A 24455-nucleotide genomic window follows, 5' to 3' on the forward strand; every position below is an offset into this window, starting at 1 on the left:
TATACTCCCTTCACCTAAAGGGCCCTTATTGTTCACAGTATTAGACAACAGCACTTGCGTGACTAAAAGGTAGTTAAGAGTTTGAAGCAGGATTACTTCATTATTAAGGCCCTGGCTGGTAAAATTGCAAAATTAGTTGCTTATGTTTTGCATGACCAGCAACACAAATGACAAAGTTACAGTTCTACACCACTGTTCATAATAAACATACCTGTAGTAAAATCAAAGTTAAGTGTTTGAGCTGCTGTAAACATGGAATGTTTCAAACTCAGGAATATAACAGTCATCTGGTGTTTCTAGGTTTCAGAGTACCTGAATCAGTAATGTGCCTCATCTCTGCATTAGGGGACAGAATCTGCTGGCAATAAAAATCAAACATTTTGTGATGGGAGAGTAGAAATCTAAAGAATAACACTGAATAGATAGATTATTTTAGATGGCACAGCTTAGTCTTGAATATTTTTCTTTAGCGATAATGGTTATAATACCTACTGCAAAAAAGTCATACAGAATACAGTGTATGGTGAGCTGACATCATGTCATCATACTTTTACTGGTGGAAAATTTCAGCTACTCTGATTGCCCCCTGTGTTCTAATAGAGAGTTGGGAACAATTTAAGGGATAATATTTTAAAGATTATTATTTATGGCTGTGACATGATGACAAAATATAAAGTAAGAGCAGTAGCACTGGATTTTGGCCCTTTCGATTTGTGTTCCTGTGACAGACAGCACAGTTTGCTCATCCAACCTCAGGATATCACTATACTGGATGCTCATTATCAGCATGCAAACTACAATAGCTGTTTCCTGAAGCAAGGCTGATGAAAGAAAGAGGTGAAAGCTAAAAGCCTAAATCTAAGTGGACCAATAATTGAAGCGACGTGCTTATGCATGCTGTGTTAATTAGAGAGTTGAGAACTCTCCCTTCAGGACACATCCCCTTACAGGTCAAGGTTTGTGGCCTTATTGGTTTTGCCATATAAAATTTCACTACTGTTTGAGCCAAAAGTTTGATTCAAGACCACAGGTACAGATTTAAGGCTGATGTAACTACTATTTGACTAAAAGCCCCAGATGAATAAATTCCTTATCAAACTGCAGCAGGCTTGTAAAAAAAAGTAAAGGGGTACACTGGCCTTAAGGCAAGTTGTTAACAGTATTACTATCAGCTCTTTTCCACATAACAGGATCAAAATGAAAAGTGGCAAGAGTTCAGATGTTCCCCTACAAAAGTGTGCAAGGTTTCTTGTCCTTGAAAGGGTTTTCTGAAGCGGGGATGCCCATGAGGAGCGGATCATTCTTGGCGTGTTCTCCACAATAGCGCATTAGGTCTGATGAAGCCTTGGACACCTGCAAAGAAATCAATCCACACACTCATCTACTTTGTCATACATGCAGCTATTAAAGGCGAGTGACTATGAAAAGAAACGCACCTTGATCCTCTCAATGCTGGCTTCTATCCGCAGCTGCTGCACCGTCCTCCTGGCCTGAGCTATGCTGCTGGAGCTTTGCATTTTTGAAGACATTGCAAGTTTCAGAAAACCGTGTACCTTTGTAAGGAGAAAAAAAAAACATATTTCATGTGTATTAATTAGTAAACAGATCTGGTAGCTGGTATTTGAAAAAAAGAAAACAAATCTACGTAGTAATAAATCAGAGATTCTCCGGAGGGATTAAAGAAATAATACAAAGGTCACACTGCTGCTAAAATAGTTCACTAGCAGTTCACTTAGATTTGATGTTATTGGTATAATATACAACCTATATAGAGATCAAGCTGTCTGTTGTTCTCTATCTTGAAAGCTGTTCAAATTTATCTAATTTCAATTCCAATGTTCTGTCAAGGTTAGTGTACACTTAAGGTTAAGTAATTACTGGACTATATAATACAGTTAAAACACATCTATGAGAGCTGAGATGTGAGGAAGTTTGGAAGCTCTATCAATAAGCTAAGAGGTAAATAACCTGGACATGAAGCCCAAAAGACAGAAATAATATAGGGAATTTTCCACTGATAATAATGCTTAATGCACTGTGTAAACTGAGGGTAACAGAGGTAACTGATAAAAATGAGCCTGGATTTGGGTAGTTTCAGGAACATATAAAATGGTATCAGCAAAAAAGGAAGATGAAACTAAATGAATTAGTAAACTAATGATATATATTGCAGCTGTGTCCAAGAACAAACCATTACAGCACCCCATAATTGATAGCTCCCGTAGTTTGTGCTCTCTCTCTCTCTGTACCTTTTGATGTAGATTTACTGGCCTCATCAACCTGCACAGTGTTTATTTGTTGTTTATTGTTGCTGTTCTTTTCTCTTTCCTCTGTCCACTCACCCCAACAGGTCGAGGCAGACCGGTATGGAAGTTTCTTCCATTAAAGAGCCTTTTTCCTCTCCACTGTTTGCTCCACTGTTTGCTAGCAAACACTAATAAGTGTTTGCTAATAAAGGATTTGTTGGGTTCTGTGTAAAGTGCCTTGAGATGATTTTTATTGTGATTTGGTGCTATACAAATAGGCTGAATTAAATTGAAATAGCTATGAGGTTTGATTTGGCTTGTTCCTGTCTCTGAGCATTAAACCATCTGTTTGTGACGTCATTTATACATACAGAATGAGGTTTGCTAAGGAGGACTTTATAATTGATTAGAGATTTCAATTAGCACAAAAATGCAACCACAGGGGGGCACAATCCAGTGTCTTCATGTGCCAGTTCCAAGTCCAGGTAAACGCAGAGGGTTGTGTCAGGAAGGGCATCTGACGTAAAATTTAAATCAAACATGCAAAAATGATAGGTTGGACACTAAACAGGGAGAGGTGGATTTGTACAGGTTGGCGAGGCAGAGAGACAGCAATGGGAAGGATGTGCAGCAGGTTAGGGTGATTAAGTACAGGGATGGAAATGTGTCGACAGGTTCCACAAGTGTGATGGAAAGATGGAAGGAATACTTTGAAGAGCTGATGAATGAGGAAAATGTTAGAGAGCACAGAGTAGAAGAGGTGACTGCTGTGGAGCAGGAAGTAGCCAAAATCACTAAGGATGAAGTGAGGAAGGCGTTGAAGAGGATGAAGAGTGGAAAGGCAGTTGGTCCTGATGACATACCTGTGGAGGTATGGAAGTGTTTAGGAGAGGTGGCGGTAGAGTTTTTGACTGGGCTACTTAAGAAGATCTTGGAGAGTGAGAGGATGCCTGAGGAATGGAGAAGAAGTGTACTGGTGCCCATCTTTAAGAACAAGGGAGACGTGCAGAGTTGTGGAAACTACAGAGGAATAAAGCTAATGAGTCACACAATGAAGTTATGGGAAAGAGTAGTGGAGGCTAGGCTGAGGTCAGAAGTGAGCATTTGTGAGCAGCAGGATGGTTTCATGCCAAGAAAGAGAACCACAGATGCAATATTTGCTTTGAGAATGCTGATGGAGAAGTATAGAGAAGGCCAGATGGAGCTGCACTGTGTCTTTGTAGATTTGGAAAAAGCCTATGACAGGGTGCCGAGAGAGGAGCTGTGGTTTTGTATGAAGAAGTCTGGAGTGGCAGAGAAGTATGTTTGAGTGGTGCAGGACATGTATGAGAGCTGTAAGACAATGGTGAGGTGTGCTGTAGGTATGACAGAGGAGTTCAAGGTGGAGGTGGGACTGTACCAAGGATCGGCTTTGAGCCCCTTCTTGTTTGCTGTGGTGAAGGACAGGCTGACAGATGAGGTTAGACAGGAATCTCTGTGGACCATGATGTTTGCAGATGACATTGTCATTTGTAGTGAGAGCAGGGAGCAGGTGGAGGAAAATCTAGAGAGGTGGAGGTTTGCTCTGGAAAGGAGAGGAATGAAGCTTAGCCGCAGTAAAACAGAGTACATGTGTGTAAATGAGAGGGACTCAAGTAGAACGGTGAGGTTACAGGGTGTAGAGGTGAAGAAGGTGGAGGCTTTTAAGTTCCTAGGGTCAACAGTCCAGAGCAACGGGGAGTGTGGAAAAGAAGTGAAGAGACGTGTAAGCATGTTGGAACGGGTGGAGGAAAGTGTCCAGTGTGATGTGTGACAAAAGAGTGTCAGCAAGAATGAAAGGAAAGGTGTACAAGACAGTCATGAGACCAGCAATGTTGTCTGGTTTAGAGACAATAGCACTGAGAAAAAGACAGGAGGAAGAGCTGGAGGTAGCAGAGCTGAAGATGTTGAGGTTCTCTCTGGGAGTGACGAGGATGGATAGGATCAGGAATGAGTACATCAGAGGGACAGCTCATGTTAGATGTTTTGGAGAAAAAGCCAGGGAAGCCAGATTGAGATGATTTGGACATGTTCAGAGGAGGGACAGTGAATATATTGGTAAAAGGATGCTGAGGTTAGAGCTGCCAGGAAGGAGGCCTAGAGGAAGACCAAAGAAGAGGTTCTTGGATGTAGTGAAAGAGGACATGAGGATAGCTGGTGTGGGTGAGAAGGATACAGAGGATAAGGTTAAATGGAGGCAGATGATTTGCTGTGGCGACCCCTGAAGGGAGCAGCCGAAAGGGAAAAAAGAAGATGATTTCAATGAGCACATAATTATTGAGTAGCACATAATTATTGACATTTTTTTACTGCAGCAGCAGGTGAAACTGAACTCTAAAACATTAGTACATTCAGCAAATGGATAATGGTGTGTAGTTGCACCCAGAGATTTCAGGATTTTTTGATGAAATTTGCTAACATGTAGTTATTATCACTGACATCACCATACTTCTCTAATGGTAGAATAACACTTTCCATATTATATTACCACACATATATAAAATTAGATGTATAACAAAATTAGGAGTCTGCAGTCATGCTAGCAGCTCTGTCTGGGCAACCACAGTGCTTTAAGTTAAATGTGCTAAGATCATAACAGTAACATGCTCACAATGATAATGCTATGTTTATCATTATCACAAGTCATTTGCTTAAGACAGCAAATGTTAACCTCATGGTGGCTCTAGAAGAAAATTCCTGTGATCACAAGTCATTCATTATGTGGGAACCATATAATGTCTGTATGGTGACTGTCTTATATTTGTTGAGCTATTTTAATTTGGATCAAAGTTGTGAATTAACCAACAGGCTGCTAGCATGGCTAATAAATAATAAATTTAAATTAAATTAAAATTAATTGTTTTGTTTGTTTTTTTTATCAAAGCTGAGTCGTTGGCTGCTGCACTTAAGTGCATTAAAGTTCACGTAGGTTGCTGCACAATATTATGAGAAATGAAGTTGTTACTGGACAAATGTCTATTCTATTTTGCTGTGTAAGTTTTCAGAAGTGACTTCACGTGGAATTGACTCAGTGCGTATAAAAGTCATGACCAAACTTAATGGACACTTGTTTCACAATTCCCACTTCCAGGGTACAATGGTTTGCTTTTACCACCTCATTACATCATTCACTGAACTACTTGAATGAGACACACAGCTGTAAGCTCTAAGGGGAAGCGACCTTTGAACAATGATGTTTTTCTGTTTTCTGCACATACTTAATTACTTAGAAGGAAAGAGGAACAACATCAATGCAAGACTAGAACATCACTGATTCAAGTTAATACTAGAAAAGAGTACATGATGTTGAGCAATAACTGTGTACCCAGCAATTGTTCAGCACTAATAATTTGCAGTTGTTTCTTGGAACACTGAAGGAAGAAAAAGCAAAACACCAGAAAGTGACTCTGGGACTGACAAAATAATTTTTAACATGTGGTGTAAATGTTTGCTCTGTACTGTGGTGCAGGCTATCACGGAGGAGGGGGACATGGTGAAGGGAGATGAAACATACAGACGGAAGACAAGACCATACATCCCTCTAATCCCCCCCACCCCACCTACCACCCACCCACTTCTATCCGCTTCCTCCACAGGAAGCAGTATCGGCTGTTGCCCACTGAAGAATAAATGATTTAATATGTGATGAAAGGTTTAAAGTCTACAAACACAGGCCAGTAATCAAGGAAAAAGAGGGTGTAACAAAAAGGCAACTTTCCTAAAGCGTATTTGGTAACATGAAAATCACAATATATTATATATAACAATACATATCATATACTTTTTTACTATCAGTTTTTACTATCTACTTTCTTGACCTGTGCATTCATTGTTCTAAGGAACCTGAGCCATAGCTGCCTTGTCATCAAAGCTGTAATTTTAACTATTCACCTGCACTGGCCAGGCATGAGAGGACACAGGAAAAGAGCTGGTGTTCACTCCCCAACACCCCCACCCCAGACGTCTACAGCAATGCAGTGTGACACTGGCGGCTACTACAGAGCAGTGTAAGTTTGCGAGGAAGCATTAACAGGCCTAATAAGATGTAAAAGACGTTAATATGATAATAAGTGTTTTATTGCACCATTGTTTCCTTTCCCTGGTTGTACTGGTCTTCAGACAAGTAACCTCACAGCGCCAGGCCATTTGTTGACATATGTTGTTTTCAAACATACTAAAGATCACATACTTTTTTAAGGTGTAATTCGGTCAGTGCTCAACCTACAAACTGTCTAAATTATCATTACAGGTGTAGGCCTCGGAAAATGTATTAACATTGCAATGCATTCTTATCTGTCCTGTTACAACCGAGGTTTTGTGCAATTAAAACCAAATAACATTAAATTGAAATTGTCATAAATACACTCACATAAATGTCCATGTTGTAACTAGGACTGATCTAGAAAAGCAGCATATTAAAGTATTTAAAAAGCTGAGTGCTAAACTATAGCTGTGTAAAAGAGCTGGGACCAGGTCTTGTGATGTTCTTGTGTTTCAAATACATGGGCCAGACATGGCCATCAAACAGGCTGGGAGGGTCTGGCACCGTGTAGTTCCTAGAGCACCACCCTAATAGAATTAGGGTCTGTGCAGATATGGCAGTGGTGCCACATCTGGCAACATCACCTGCAGTAGTCAGTCCAGCAGAGGTCAACAAGTTTATAACACACACATGCATCAGGACTAGTTCATCCCTCTGGTGTAGGCACACACAGACTCTGCTGTGCAGCTGTCTGACTCAGTAAGGTCTCAGGCCTCTAATGTGCTGAATTGCAAATACGCCTCTTTCTGGGCAGTGTGGTGGGCAGCTTTAGAGTAACCATATGGATCAAAGGGATACTAACATCCTTACAGGCTGCATATTAATTTTATGCACTTAATCAATGTGACTTTTCTAGCCTGGTAGCTTTGCTCAACACACTGGAAACACAGGGAAACAGTTAGCCTGGCTTTATGCAAACATTAAAAAAATCTTTCTGCATGAAGCTCTAAAAGCTCATTAATTGGCACATAAGGTGCACAAATAAGGTGCGGTTTTCCAGAGGATTATTAGCCAGGCTAGCTGTTTCCAGTGTTTCTAGTCTGTGAAGTTAAACATACTGTCTCCTAGATGTTCATATTTATCATATAGATATTAGAGTGGTATAGTTCTTCTCATCTAACTCTTATCAAGAAGCATATAAGTGTATTTCATGATTTTGTTAATGATGTTTAATAAGTGAAAGCTAGTTCTATAACCTATGTCCCCAGCAGTTTCTGCAACAAAAGAGAGACATCAAACTAAGCTACTGCTTAACTGCCACACTGCATAGTCCATCAAATAGATTAGTGAAAAGAGACCTCACCATAGTAAAACAAAAAACAGGTAAACAGGGAAATGTGTCATTAGTGTGTAACTCTTTTTCTGCAAACTCAATCTAGAGTCCTTCCAGGAATGTCTGCAATGCCTTCAGCTGCGGTGTGCCTGTCCACATCCATCCATGTGGACTTACAGCATATGTGGTAAACATCAACATGTAGCACACTGAAACCATTGATAAAATATACCTGAAGTCTTAGAGTGAATGGTTTTTTTTTATGTGGCTGCAGGGCTTAGCACAGGTGGGCTCTTACTGTGCCAACAGAGGTCCTGCAGAGTTTATGACAGAGAATTTTGCCCTCTGGTGTGTAACTCTACACAGTACTAACATCTGCTGCCAGACCAAACAGGATCACATAGTGAAGAGTGGTACAATACTCATCCACTTTGTTCATGCATTACTTTGCCATCTCTAAGTGTCTTTGTGTGACATGGGCTTAATACATCTATCACCATATGGCAAATACAAGCAATCTCACATATAAAATATTGCTATTGACGCAATGACTTCTGTTGCACTGTAGCGCATAACACCTCGCAATCCTTCACACATGAAAACACTTTAATAACTCATTACTAGCATTTATGCAACAATTTTGACAATCACTGGCAAAATTCTTCAAAGTCCACTTACTAACTTTTTTCTACAACTTTCAACACCATCTAAGAGTTTTCATCCAAAGATGTTCATAGCCCGACCCAAGTATCTTATTTTCTGCCCATTGAATGAATAATTTGCACTGATGCACTACATTCGCAGATTACGGAGGTGTTATTTGGTGATAAACAGACATCAGGCTGAACGCTGCAGCCTAAATGACTGGTTATCTGCTGTACACTTCCAAAACTGCTGTTCTGTGGGACACTGCAGCTCCGCTATCTGTCCGTTACACTCTAAACTCCCTGGCAACCAACGGGGCAGGCTCCACAGGCCACTCCTTGGCCAGGATCTGAGGCTCGCTCTACAATAGGCTCTGGGAGCTTTGAGAGTCACGGTGACAATGCAGACAGGCTATCAGTATTGTGCCACACTAACATGGACATTATTTAGAACAGAGGCACCGGGACAGGAGGCCAGAGGTTTCAGAAGTTTAACTGCACCCTCATGAGTGCTAATCTCAGACAGCCTGATGTTATCTGGGAGCCAGACTGTCCAGTCAGGCGTGCAGAGGAAAGAGACAGGAGGCCTCCCAAAGAGAAACAAAGACACAATGTCTTTTCTGAGTTTTGGTGAGACAAACTGCATGACTAATACTATAACATTCCAATGTGTGCAGGAACATCATTGATTACACGCTTTGATGGTGACAGACTTTTAGAGGCGTCGTTGCTGCCTTTCAAATAGCTTTGAAGCCATCAGACATGAAAAGAAACCTGTACATGTAGGTGTTTGCACTGCAGACTAAAACAGGAGATGAGGGTTCCAAGCCACTGAGTCACAGGGTTTCTCTTCGGGTTCCACAGTCCAGTGCATCGTACACCTTTCCCCTGAACTTTGCAGTGGCATGCAACACCTCTGACAAGGGTGAGGGCTGCTACAGCAAAGGACAACAGACTCTCATTTCAGATTCTGTCAACCTGTCCTTTCTTCCCCACCTGCAGAAAAGCTGCTTCCTTTAAGGGTCTGTGCCTGTGTGGTGACTTCAAAGGGATGCTGGCACACACAAGGTGCCTCAAGATCTAAAGGTTGTTCTCATCTTCAAAAGCAACAAGTGTGCAGAACCTATTGCTTAAACACAGTCTGGGACAGAGTTTTGTCTTTCTTCCAGATTGCATTATCTATACTAATACCTAATAACTCTGTCTCTCTTTGCTGTCATCACTATAAACTCACTGTTGACCTCAAACTCGTGACTCCAGCGGAACACATGGCTCCAAGAAAGAGCCCTCAGGGCACAGATGAACAGCTAATGACCCCTTAGTCAGCATTGTCTGCTTCCTGATCCAACACTTTGAGAGCCATTACACCAACTGTCTTGCTCACCAAAGACAACAGAGCCACACACATAGAGCGGCTCTACGAGAACAGAGCTTGAGACAGGCTTTATTAATTTGGTGCAAATGAGATTTGCTTCTGTAATTTGATACAAATTTTAACGGATACGGCACAGTACCCTACATCACTGAACACATGAATCTGTGTGTGTGAGATGGGCGAGGCTGCTATTTCCTGCTAAGTGGGGGACATGAAAGCAGTCAGATTTTTATGCCGTTTATATCTCTGCACAAATGCACCGAGCTGTCTCCACCTTATCATGGGAGAAAAACTCCCTGCACCCACAACAACAAAAAACATGCTCTCAGCAGCAGACTGCATTTGTTGAAACTCCCCAGAGAGGAAAAAGTAAGTAGAATGAAAAAAAGAAGCCCACCCTCTCCCACCAATGCTTCCTGGAGCCCGAGGCAGTCCTGGATCTGCACAAGTATCCCCGACAACTGAGTTTTGTCTAGACAGAAACCAATGCTCTGCTCACCACATAGGAATTCAGTAAGCCCACAGCTTCTCATTCTCACACCACCTTTAGCCCGAGGCTCTCGCATGGGACCGAAAGACTAAGTCACAGCTCTAACTGTTACAATAACCCAGCATTTACATGTCAACTAAATGCACCACCCTATCACTCATGAAAATAACATAAATTGGGGCATTTTGGTAAACAGAACACTTTGTTTAAATGAAATTCAACCATTTCTACTCCTAACTACAGAGGAATGTAAAACAGTCTGCAGAAAATTCTTCTGTGCAATACAGTTTCATCATATTGTGCATGCTTTATGCAGATCTTCAAAACAAGCAATATAGGATGCAAACAGTGCTGCTTGAAGGGCAAAGAGAACCGAGTGACATGTCAATCACTCTGGCCAATATGCTTTTTTTTTTTTTTTTTGACATGGCCAGTGGCCAAGGATAAACGTCAACAACTTGTTCCTCCCCAGTCTTACTGCTAGAAAGCTGATTTTTTTTTTATGGCATTCTTTCAAGGTTATTAACACAGAGCTCTCTCACCTTTTCCCCACTTCCCCACACTCACGCTTCCCCAGCCAACGGACACCTCCCACACACATACAGTCAGTTTTTCATGCATGCCAAGGTTTCTTTGTGTTCTTTCTTTTACTGATTTGTTTCCAACTGAAGTTTTATTCAGCATGCTATACACTGCTAGTACTTTTAAATAATTCTTCCTGTACCACTCTTACACCACTGTTGTCAGTGAGAACATAAGGGTTTAAGCACCATAGACATAGCAAGAAAAAAAAAAAACAATTCTCAAAAATGCTGAAAGTCCATGATTTCCTAGTGCATCCCTACAATCCTGAGAAAATTCAAATGAGACAAAAAAATACAGGCTGTAAAATGTTTCTATAATTTGGATTTTGCAAATATTTACAGCACACTGGTGGATGAGTGGTTAGCACTGTTGCCTCACAAAAAGGTTTCTGGTCCCAGCAGGGGCCTTTCTGTGTGGAGTTTGCATGTTCTCCCAGTGCTTGCATGGGTTTACTCCAGGTACTTCGGTTTCCTCCCACAGTCCAAAAACATGTATGTCAGGTCGGTTGGTGATCCTAAATTGCCCATAGGAGTGAGTGTGAGTGTGTGAGGTTGTTTGTCTCTATGTGGCCCTGTGATGAACTGGTGACCTGTCCAGGGTGTACCCCTGTCTTTCACCCAAAGAGAGCTGAGATAGGCTCCAGCAGATCCCCGTGACCCTAAAATAGGAATAAGCGGGTATAGATAATGGATGGATGGACAAATACTTTCAATCCTTTAACCAAATAGTAGAAATACTTTTTAAAATAAAGTGGAAAATCTATAATAGTGTAACTGCATGGTTTTTTTTTCAGTTTAGCCAAATTGCAAAAATGCTGAACATTAAAAAGGCAAAGACTACACACTGCACTTTGCTATAATCTATAATGTATAATTAGCACATTGCTAATACCACTTGAATAGAAAAATGTCACATGTATCAAAAAATGAATGACCTTCTTGACAATGTAGAAAATGAGCTGTGGCACAATAGGGACAGTTTTAAATGTATTTATATCAGATGTTGCACACATACTCAAATATAGCAAACAATTGAAGCGATCTGTGGTGTGTCTAATTAAAGAAGCTGATCTAATCAGCACATGCCCAGCACTGAGAGAAAGTGGTGGGGAAGGTGATACGGAGAATTCTTCACTGCTGCCACCTAACTGCTTATCATGACAAACAAAAGACAGAGAGAGGCAGAAGAGGGGAGGGCTGGGAAAAAAACACAGCCTTCTGACCTCAGTAACAGGAATGACTCTTCTACCCCCTCCCTCTTCTCTTTCCTGTGAACTCTGGAACATGCAAAAGCTGAGTGTGCACTAAACTGCACATAATGAGCAGCTGTGGAGGAGGCAGAGGAGCGGACTGCAAACGTAAGAACCAATGGGGTGGACACCATGTTCAAAGTGTCCTTTTAGGGAGGCTCCACAAGTGGTTGCAGCTTTTGTCTCATTACATCTTCCTGTCTGAAAGCCACCTGATTGTAAGTTTGCAGTCTTGACGCATTAGTAATCTGCCCTTTAGCCCTACCCATTATTAGCACAGCTTGCATAGACAGTGAGCTGAGAGATTCAGAGCAATGAAACAGAAAGAATCCCAACCATCCACCTCACCCAGCTCTGCGCAAGGGTCGCTGCAAAGATAGTGCACATTTTCAGTAAGCACACAGGAAATATTTGGGTGCTTTCCTGATGAATGCAACCATTCATTGTGGATGGTAGCTGGATTTTCCATGTGTTGGAGGGTATATTTACAAATAACAATCCTAAAGCTAAAAACTATTGCTACAACATGGAAGGTCACATGGAACAAAATTCCAGGGGCCGTATTCATAAACATTCCAAGTGCAAAGAGTAGCTCCTAGTGATGTAATTTTAAGAAAATTCTTGCAATTGCTGGCATTTCTCAACAATTTCCCTTAAAATTTAAGTTTTAAGTTATTCATGAAGTATCTTAACCCTTAAAAGTCCGATGGTGGACTGGTAGGAGAAGAGACAAGGACTTTCAAGAGGTTTCGGAGTCTCTTAAGCAGAGGAGAAAAGGCCAGAAAGACGAGGGAGAAAAAAATGTGCTTGAAACTCTGAATGAGACTGAGGTTAACTGAGGTTACAGAATAGATCGTGCAGGAAAGTCCATGCAGTTGACCTTACAGATGCACTTGTATCTGTTACTGATTACTTTCACTACTTACTTCTTATTACTTTTGCTACAAGACTTCTTGAAGTTCCTTTCAGGGAATATTAAAGTTTATCTCATCTTACCTCCTACCCAGCATTTTCCTTGCTTGGAGTTGCTCTAAGATTGGTCCTAAAACACTCTTAAGTTAAAACTTCTAGTTAAAAGTTTTTAAGGTAAGTTAGGAGCTTCCTTATGAATACAGCCCCTTTCATTGAGATGGAAAGTAAGTGCTGGTATTAATGGTACTTTGTACTTTCACAATTTAGACAAACATATTGCATTGGTTGATTTTATATACACAAAATATGACTTTATCCATACTAACTGCATCCCATCAGCCTCAGCTGCTCGGTGTTGATTAGGTCTACCAATGTTTTAGCATGCTCACCTGCTAAAGTACATGATGAACATAATAAATGAAATTACAAATTATACATCATGGAAATATCATCAATATGAGCACATACACACACTGACATTAGCATTTATCAACAAGTATTGTTGTACATTATCAACCCAAAACATACAAAGTAATTAGATCCACCTCAAAAAGATAAACACTTAATTGCTGCTTACTTGTTAATGCATGCATAAAACAATATCAACAGTTTGCTTCAATGGCCAAATGGTTCAGTAGATGTCACATATTCCCAATGTTCATACAAAGATTACAAGTGGAATCTAGTGTTGCATGTCATTCGTCCTCTGCAAAGACCCTTCATGCTGTGATGAAGTAAAAAGAGGAGAGCCCATTGGACTCTACTGATAACTTATTTCCAGATTAAAGTTGTGGACCTGCACATGATTATTATAGTAATGTCCTGAACACACTAAAAGCAACCTTCACAACCTTAATGTCAACTGGTCTGTCAACATGTGCTGCGTCATTGTCTGAAACTCAAGAGCTTTTTCTCCTGAGAACACTGCCAGAGCACAATTGAACAATAACAAGTAAACTGAACACTTTTGAATACACATTATCAGGGTAGAGTAAATCATTTACATGGCTGAGAACATATTGTAAATGCTGCCACGAGCTTGCAAAGACCTTGACAGGCAAGTTCCTTTAAAGGGCAATATTAACCTGCTTATTATTCAATGTTATTCAGTGACTCTGCATTACCTCAGTCAACAATGACCTACATTATATGATATTCAAATCCTGTCTAGTGCAGAGAGTTCAAATGATGACTGAGCCTTTTTCAGTCAGGCATTCTGGAGCATTATAATGCTGTATTCATTCAAAGCACCAACCAGGATCTCACGGGGAAAGTATGTGCGGGCCAGTTGCAGTGGTTTGTTTTTTTTTTCATAACAGTGTAACACCAAAGGTACGCAGCTGTAATACCGAGCAGCATACCACCCTTTTTTATCCTTAATAACATCAATCAAAGGAGCATTTTTACAGAGGCACAGGCCACCAAGTGTATATTTGCAAGGCAATGCAATTAAAAGCAACTTATTTTTGAACTGGAAAATATTTCCTTTGGCACTGTCTGTTGGAGGGAAAAAAAAAAATACAGCAGGAAAGACCAGCTTGTAGTAAAGAATTCCAGGCATGTAAACCAGTGGCTGAGCAGATTTTCTGGGCACGGTGACATCTCGACTGCTGCCTAGCCTTCTTGTCTTAACTTCCAGACCCTTGTGTTTGTTAAGTGGAAGCCAGCAATCTCTGGACAGCACCCACAGCAAAGATCAGGGTGGCTGGAATTCTTGTCTGGGAGACACGTGGCGAAGTGGAAACAGTGGTGAAAAGGCCAATAAAGCAAGCTGTGTGGATTGTCAGGGCCCTGTGGTCATGATGAAAGGGATTTTAGTGGCAGATATTCTGTTGTCATGTATGAGCACCTTATAATAAGCATCAGCATGTAGAATGACCAGGACTGAAACAAGGTACAGAGCCGCACTATCAGCTCTAAGAGGCTGTACATGCTGGTCTGAAGTAGGGTTAATGGTTACCTGCTCATCATCTTAACCTAGCATGTTAGTATATCTGCACCAAATTTTATTGTATCAAGCTTGCTTCCTCTCACAAAATATTATATGCACCAGTATGCTCCTTCCAGGATTCCTCCTACTGACGTTTGCTCAAAATTTCACACCAATCCACCCAATCATTATATAGTTATTGACCTATTTCAGTCTGAATCAAAGTGGTGATCTGGCTAACCAGCTGACACTGCCATGCCCAGAGACGTGATGCTAGTGTGGCTAAAAATGATACATTCACGTATCTTTCCTTGCAATTTCCTTGACAGACAGACTTGAAGTCACAGCACATGGTCGGCAGTTGTGTGAAAATTCTGTCCATGGAAGGAGGACTGGCAATGACCTAGTTATTCAATGGGCTGATAATATCTCACAAGGAGGCCATTACACATGTGAAGCTGCAGTAATAAATCAATCACACTAATGGTTTTGTGTTAGGGTTAGGGGGTTAGGGTTAGAGTTAGGGTTAGGGTATAATATTGCCTAGGGTTGGCATTTTGTTTTCTCTCCCTCAAAGCATCACACGGGAAATGTTCTTACTCTAATTAGTTACACAATACAACATTTATAGTGTTAATCTAATTCATATGATTCAAGTTATAAAGATTTTGCAAGCCAACAAGAGAAAAGTAGTATTCAGTCGCTGAAAGAGCCTAAACTGCACAGCAGTAATAGTTTCTGTGCCCCATGGAAAAGATTCAAAGGGGCTGTTTGTCCTACTTCAAAGTTAACATGTCTACATTATAGCTGTGCAGATAGGACAGCTAATCTCAAGTGCCATCTGCAAGCATCCAGGGTACTTTGAGGTCACCCGGTGCACAGCAATCCTGGTTGGAATACCCAGTTTCAAAGGTGCATGTACATAAATAACATACAACATAAATCTGTTGAAGCTTAAGATTTAGTGGTTCGTTTCTCAGAACAGAAGAAAGGTCTGCTTCTTACAATTTGAGCTTTTTTTTTCCCACTTCAAAAAATTGAAGTATGACATGTGGGGCATGAGAGAATGAAACATGCAGACATATGACATATTTCCATGGGTCTTGACATATGGTTGCAGATGGAACCTGCACCCACAAAAAATAAAAAGCAAAGTACACACAGCCAGTGCTGGCTTGTTGGTCATGGATTCAGGCCATCAGACCCAGTGATCAAATGAGTATTAACCACATTACTTCCTGCAAAAGGAACAGCCACTCCCGCCTCTGCCCATAGCTAACCAACATGAGTAGGAGTGTGTATGTGTGCATAATGGTGGGGAGGGGGATTACTCAGGAAACGGATGAAGTGCAACTGAACAGAGGAGAGGAAGATGCCCATATATGAGCAGATGCTTATGAAACAGGATAGAGGACATGCCTGAAGAGGCGTGGGATCTCCCTTGGGTGTGACAATAATGCAGTAAATGTGTAAATTTCCTTCTACATGTATAAACACACACTTGGCACCTCAAAGCTCAAGTTACAGCAAGCCCATTCAACTTGTCATTCAACTTGACACTTATAACCTGTACTACCGTGTGCAATAAACGTCATACCTAAAACCTTGATACCATAAAATTATCATTTCAGTCGGATGGTTAAAATGCAGGCAGGTATTACTTCCCAGATAAGACATTGTAAAAGTGGTATCAGTGTGGAGTCCATTAGCAGGAAATCTTCACAGACATATTAACACGAAACTGTGCACAGTAGACTGGTGCTCTGCAGCCAATTAAAAACACATCTGCATACTATTTAACTTTAGCAGTGGTGTTCATGCAGTCAGATTTCATGGTTATTTTTAAGAGCTGTGTTTTTGACCAGCTCCCTTCTCCTGAGCTAAAACTGATTTAAAGGGCTTTATCTCCTGTGCCTGCAAATAAATTGTGCTCTACGTAATGAATGAATTCATGCATTCATTCATTAGTATATATACATATGTATATACATAGGTAAAGTTTTTATGACACTGCAAAGATCAGTCTTTACGATTTAAGCCAAACGTGCCACCACACATGAAAGTCCTAACGAAACTGCAAAAGGCTGTGTTACAGAGGAACCAGACAGTCCGATGGTGCCATCAAGTGGATCAAATGTCTTACTACAGAAGGCAAGCGTGAGCTACTTTAGCAGTGGTTGCCCAGTAGTGGCCTGAGGTCACATTTGGCCTTCCAGCAACTAAATAAATGGATAGACTGGACACTTTCATAGCTCATTGGTAATCATACATAATGTATAACAGACATGTGGTAAATACAATGCTCATTTAAATATCAATTAATATGACCTACATGTAATATTGTATTATTTGGCATGTCCACAAAAACATGTAAACCACAACTACTGAGTCTCATTTTGTACAAAATTAAGTCCAACAGAAAAATCAGATAATTAATGCAGATATATAATACCCACTGCATTTAAAGGAAGCAAGCATACTCTGTAACTAAATCAAGCCGCTGTTGATTGTTAGCATGTAGGCAACATCAGTGATGTCATACTGCAACATATACATTGACAAAGAAAAGGTAGCAAAATGCAAAATGTAACAATAAACTCAGTTTCTTTCACTAGAGGGCAGCACCTGACAGCCAGGTCATAAGATCTGACTGGACATAGGAAAGACCTAGGTGGACCTGGTCTGATTAATAATGGAGAGACTGGTGAAGCAATGTTTGTAACCTGATCTTTCTCTCAGTTACAGTAGAGGCTAGGGGCGCTGGTGCCAACAGACTCAAACACTGACCTGTGTGGCAAAAGATCTCAAATATCAGGAGTTCCAGTTTCTGTAACCACCATGTATCTGGAAAGGAAAGCAAAGGAAATGTGTTGATTACTAACTAGCTGTGACAGCAAAGCCAACAATCAAATGTGAATGGGGTTTCAACACCACAGTCACATTTTGCAGCAAGCAAAGAGGTGATGTGTATGAAGCAAATGTCAATGTTAACATACGTTCCCCTTATTTGGGCTAATATTTCCAACTACATTAGAAATTGGCTTGACTTCAGAAAATTATTTGTTAGTTCTATCAGCAGAATTTGAGAGCAGAAGCTCCCTGAGTTTAATGATAGTCAGTCCACTAACACCTACTTGCTCATCATTTATTGCTTATTTGCTTTCAGCACTCATTTCACATTTCCGCTTCATTTAAAAGCCTAATCAATCAAACACTCTTATGTGTATAAAGGAAAACGGAAGCAGGGTGTTTGCCCTGCAAGGATGAGTTATTAAAAAGAAGCGATAAAAAATAGACTTATAGCCCCAGGGTTAGGAAACCATGCAAGGTCGCTTAACATGTCTGCTAGTAATGTTTTATACATTATGTTCACATTTATTAAAACAGCAGGTATAAAAGCTGGTATAAAAAAGTTGATAAAAGCACTAAGCTGCATCATAAACAGTAAAGATGCGGGTTGCAAAACCAAAATAGTGAGCAGAGGGGAATTCCAGTGTAGAGTGATAATTCTCTGTGGGTTTCTAAATATATATAAAAAAAATATAACACTTGTCTTTTTGCAACAAGACTGAATTTGTCTGACAAGAATTTGTTATTGAAAATGGCAACAAAAATGTTACCTAGCAAATATATTTGCCTTACTGTCACTTAAATAAATAGAGTAACTCAATAGTTGATTATTTTCATGTTTGTGAACAGATGACTAAAAGAGTTTTTTATTATTATAATGCTATAGAACACACAAAAAACCAATGTTATCAATCAGTCAGTTAGTCTTGGATCTGGTTTAACAAAGTGCTGATGGGGTCTATCAAACTGAAACCTGTTACTTTCAAAACCGTACTGATTTGAATGAATAAGCTGTTAGTAAGATGGGTCAATGACACAGAAAACTTTTAGTTATACTATAGCTCGGATTTGCGTGTTAGTGTAAGGAAAGACTCAGAGCTGAAAACAGAGATGTTTTATTACCTGCTGCATTGCAGTTGCTAAGCAACCTCTTACTTCCTTGTTTAGTTTATAATTTACCATACTGTCCAGTATGAGTAAAGGGTTTGTGGAGAGTTGTTGTATAAACAATAATCTAGAATAACAGGAACTAGAGACTGTGTAAGAAAGGATATCACATGATTACAAGGCTTTACACAATAATTGTTCACAAATGTGTTGCACTATACATACAACATCACATTATTAACTGAAGACGCAGTACCTGTGGTCATCTAGACAACAGCATCTCTACTCTCAGATAACAGACACATGCAAGGAAAATATATGTGTCATCAAGAAGTTTTGTTATGCAAGCTCACTAGGTTGAGTTTTATCCTTACAGATTTTATTCATTGTGCACTTATTTAATTCAATCAGATTTTATACGTATAATAGGGGTAGATTATTTGGTATTTGGTACTGAATATAAACAGATAGCCTTAAATGTAACCCAAACAACCAATTACACATCAGCACAAATTTGACTCACACAAAGCAGTGGTCTGGAGGGAGGGCATAAAAGGAAGATAATTAGATTTGATGATAATGGCTTTATTAGGAGCTACCATCTCTTGATGCTGCACAAATGAATCGCAGAGACCTGCAGTCAGGTTGTGTAATTATTTCAGCTGAGATGCATATCATGCAGGACTACAGGAAACTCATGTCTATAAATACCCCACTGCAGGTCCCACACTGTCAGTAAGATCATACACAGGGTGACACTAGCCAGTGACCTGGCTACTGTCAGACCAGCCTGTGTATCACTCTACAGGAACAATGACCTGGGAACTGCAAGGTCATCCTTCACCAGAAACAGGAAGGGTGTCAGTGAGGCAGCACTTTTCATTGACACTATTTGATCAAAGGATAAACAGTTTAGTCCCAAGGATACATGAAAAACAATCCATAAATCAAAAAGGTTCTGCATTTAGAATTCAAAAGCAAGCACAAAGCACCCCATGTTGCTATCTTAATTCAGACAGCAACGATACCTGAGGTCAAACACTATCAATAAATTCTGAAAACCCAGTAGGAATATATACTCCAAAATCCCATATGCATATGTTCTTTACAGAATGCACTCAATCAGTAATGCATAATAGAAACAGGCCAACAATAAAAATAAACATCAACTTACAATTAGTGTATGCACATGTGTGGTGGTCTGCTAACCTGGTAACAGGTGAGATAATTCCATCCATGCTGCTGCCAGGTTGCCAAGGCAACACTCAACTATTTGACATAAGCATCCCAAGCCAGTCAAAACAGATCTTTGCTTTAAAACCCCAAAAATGTGAGAATACCCTTCATGTTCTCCCCCACGAGCTAAATAAACTTATTATACATTATACATTATTCAGATTCCAAAATATTATTTTATCCTAATCGAGATTTCTCATATGAATCAACTCAATCAGGCTATACAAAAACATCTTCCTTAAGCCTAACATATTTTCAATTTAAAATAATTGAAGGTTTCTGTAAGGAAAGGCTATTAAAGCACACTGTGAAAGCCATCATCACTTGCTGATAAGCAGTTAATGCTTTGTATACTAAGCAGGCCGCTCATGTGTGACATATCCGCTCGCATTCATTGAGTGTGTAACGCTTTCATCACTGTGATAAGCTCCATTGATGAGGCTGAGAGAGCTCTGACGTGTGTCACATATTGCTGTGGACTAACGGGACCTGAGGCTGACGGTGGCGGCTCCACTGTGCTGACTGGAAGCATTCTCTGAAGGTCTTTGTGACCAGAGCAGTGACGCACAGACAAGCTCCCAGGAGGCCAAGCGTGGAATTTGAGTTGAGGGGAAGAAGGAGGGAAGGGGGCAGACGCGCTCACGAGATTAAACCACACTAAGGTCTGCACCAGTGACTGTGGTGTAACTAGGCAACAAGGCCAAACCCACGTCAGCAGCAAAAACCCACTCACGTGGAGTCACAATGGACTGCCAGAAGCAATGGTGCTGAAAAAATAAGCCTGCCAAAAACCTATAATATGGGTCACAAAAATAATGATGATGTTTATTTATATAGCACCCTAAAAAACAGGGTTTACAAAGTACACGTGGGGAAAAGACAATGTCACATAAAAGGCTCTCTATAAAAATGGGTTTTAAGAATTGATTTAAATGAAGATACTGTGGTGCTTATTAATAATGTAAAATTAGTTTGCATAGCAGACATCACAGTTATTGTGAAGAATGCTACTAGGCCTGCCACCGAAACTTCAAATATGGCCATGGGAAGTACAATCAAAACTCGTCAAGTCCCCGAAGGTAGCATCAAAATGCTGGGTCTTATTTTCTGATTATAATACTCCTGATTTAAAGTGGCCAACTTGATACTGGATACTGAAAAACCTGTTGCATTTTGGAACTTTGGGAAAAACATGTTTGCAATACGTCTTTTTTACAGATGACATTTTGTCAAGTCACAGTACAAAAATACAAGCAAATATAATACAATTAAAGCTGAAATACATTTAGTTGCATCAATTTCAGCGTCCTGGTATTGTGCACCCTATTACAGTATGTAAAGGAGTCATGATTAGTTGATAAACAGAAAATGAATCTACAGCTATTGTCATAAGCTAACATAACAAAGATTATAGTAGTCCAGATAAAAACATGACTGAACTGAAATAAGACAGATTAATACATTTTGTAATTATCCTATGATTTCAGTTGTTGTCATAACGACAGTGAAAAGTTTCAGTGAAGTTGTCACATAACAGTATTTTTTTTTTCCTTTCATTTTAACCTTAGTATCAGTACTATTAGTTTAGCCAGAAGTATAAAGTACAAATGTGAGCAATCCAATAGTATGTACTCAGGGTTTTGGATACTAGTCCTCTAGAAACCATTTATACTCTCCAAGTATTTACATTACTGCGCATGTTTCTCATACCTGCACTGCCCATTTTATTTCATGTAAACCCATAACCTGAGGAAGGTCATGGTGAGGTCACTTCAGTGCCCCAATAGACTTAAAAAAAAAAAAAAGAGGATTGAAACGTTTACGGGTGCTCAGAATCTCCAAGACTTTCTAGATCTTCACTTCCATCATCTAAACCTTTCACTTCTGTTTATTATTGCTACTATACAGTTCAAAGAAAGCTCTGAAACCTTTTTTTTTGCAGATTTTGCAACAGGTAGGCTTTTTATTTAAAATATGCCATAAATGACCTAGTAACCTATTTGGAAAAGTCCAGCGAATATCAGAGACATTTACAGAGAACTTTATATCCCATTTTCGTAGAAACACACTTAAAATGCATTTTTTTTTTTTTTTTTTTTTGCTCTTTTATTATGACCGGATGTCACTTAGGCTACTTTCACACACCTGATTACAGCAACAACATTTTTCCATCTTCAAACCTACATATGAAATCAAAGAGGGAGCATCAACGTAAAGGAAGCGCATTACATTCACTGTTTTCCCCCAAATAATGCTTGTTTGTTGTTTACACATTCGGTTGTTTGGGTTAGGTAAACAGTCTGGAGGGGACACATAACCAGTTGGTGTCATTTAACCGCAGCACGGGTATCCAAACACCTATCATGTCCTGTTACAGAGGCTAGAAGATTATTCAACTAATCTATCTCTGCTGATACAGTACTTACCGGGCGTCTGCGATTCGACAGTTTTGCCTTATTTTTAAAGTCAAGACATGAAATAATCCCGATGGAGCTCCTCTGAGATATGTATATTATAAGATTCAGGCTATATGAACTGTGGAGGAAAAAAAAAAAAGTTTCACCACGGGGAAAAAATAAACGCGGAGCCCAGCTGATGTGCAGCACATTGGGAGGGCAGTCCCTTGCTGCTAAGGCGCTGGGCTGGGACTGATGTTTCTCCCCTTGCTTAGAAAAAGCACCAGCGCCCCCTGTCGGTAGCCCTGGACCCTAACACATTGACATGTATAAGCAAACGCGTGATGACATTAAATGAAAATCTATATACATTTAAATGATAAGAACCCATATTAAGCATAAAATACAAACATGACTTATTAATCAGAAGTGTAAATAATTTCCATAGAACATTGTTAATTAAGGCTATTTTAGCTTTGTTGAGGCGATTGTCTCTATAGAACCTGGAATGTGTGCTTCATTGTTGGGTTGGGTGGGTACCTCAGGTTTTAAAGGTTTTTCAAGGTTAGGACTGATAGCAAACTTGACATCCTAATCCTAAATAAATCAGTATGGTAATTAAAGGTTTGCCTCACAGGGGCCTTGCTTGCTCCCCATGTGCCTGTGTGGGGTTTTTTTTGGGTGCTCTGACTGCCTCACATAGTCCAAAGACATGCAGGCTAGGTTAATTGGCAACTTCAAATCACCTGAGATGTGAATATGAATGTGTTTGTCTCTGCGTCAGCCGTGATAGACTGGTGATCGGTCCAGGGTGTATCTCACCTATTGCCCAATGTCATCTGGGATTGGCTCCAGCCACTCAACCCTGGATGTTCCAGGATAAGTGGTAGATGATGGATGTAAGACAAAACTAGAAATAAAATATTTGAACAATTGTAAATAAAATAAAATAACACGACCATGAAATGGGAAAATATTCAGATTTTAACTCTGAGCTCTATATTATGACTTTTACAATTCTGCTTAAAAAATTTGCTAATTCACTGCACACTCAAACATAATCAATACTTACAGTGCTGTTGCTTGTCTGACCAAACAAGTTGCCAGTCAGCCAGTAACTGGCACCACCATATTTGCTTGATGATCAACAGGCAGAATCATTCTGCTAAACATAGCATTATCCCAGAAAACAGCTTTGTAAAATGAAAAACATTTTGAAAGAAAAACAGCTGGAATAAAAAAAAAACAGGGATTATTGTGAAAATATCAATACCAGTGCATCAGTATCATCAACTGATCACATTCATGAAGGAGGATTTGTTGCACGACTGCATTTTAGCTTGTTGCTGAGTGTGCTTTACGGCAGTTGCTACATAGTGCTAGTGGATTGGCCAGTTAGCATGGTATATAATGAATACATATACAATAAAGTATGGTGCCTGGGTATATACGTAACATGGGCAGGCAAAGTCAAAAACACAATAATTCTAAGCTAATAAAACAACCAGTCACAATATTTCATGTCTTTATTCAACATACCTATTAGACACAAAAAGTGATGGTGGAAAAAGTAATGGAAACACTGGGTTTGTAACCTTCAACCTTCAATAAATTAACCAAAAATTGAGGTATGGTTTATACTATTCACAAGCAATAACAGCTAACGTAAACCATGCCTCAGAAGACCTAAGATCAAAAGTTGATGATTTAGAAAGGGTTAAGGGTTAATCTTAAACACATTAGATCTTTATCAGACCACAGTTAGACATACTGTCTGTAAATGGAGATTATTTGATACTGTAGCTGCTCTCCAAAGTAGTGGGTGCCCTGTCAAGATCCCTCCCAAGACACAACACAGAATGGTCAGTGACCATCGCTTTTCATGAATCAGACAGATGGCAAACATTGAGCAGGCATGGTATCCATGGCAGGACAACAGCCAATGTTCTCTCAAAAGAACACACTGCAGCATGCCTGGAGGTTGCTAAAGACCACCTTGATACTCCACAGCACTACTGGGAAAATGTCTTTTGAGCAAAGAAAGGTAGAATTGTTTTGGAAGAATACACAGTACTACATATGGTGTCTGAAGAAAGATAATG

General features: G+C 39.9%; 1 protein-coding gene across 1 annotated transcript; it reads right to left on the reverse strand.

Annotated features, from left to right (window-relative positions):
- Positions 1-488: 488 nt before the first annotated feature.
- On the reverse strand, positions 489-22535 carry gng12b (guanine nucleotide binding protein (G protein), gamma 12b). The gene is made up of 4 exons (XM_026304626.1): positions 22384-22535; positions 17552-17608; positions 1437-1553; positions 489-1353 (listed from the first exon to the last, which is right to left on the reverse strand). The coding sequence occupies exons 3-4, from the start codon at positions 1527-1529 to the stop codon at positions 1228-1230; spliced, it is 219 nt and encodes a 72-aa protein (XP_026160411.1). The 5' UTR covers positions 1530-1553; positions 17552-17608; positions 22384-22535; the 3' UTR covers positions 489-1227.
- Between the last annotated feature and the right edge of the window lie 1920 nt (positions 22536-24455).

The sequence above is a fragment of the Mastacembelus armatus genome, chromosome 4 (assembly GCF_900324485.2).
Source record: "Mastacembelus armatus chromosome 4, fMasArm1.2, whole genome shotgun sequence".
Lineage (NCBI taxonomy): Eukaryota > Metazoa > Chordata > Actinopteri > Synbranchiformes > Mastacembelidae > Mastacembelus > Mastacembelus armatus.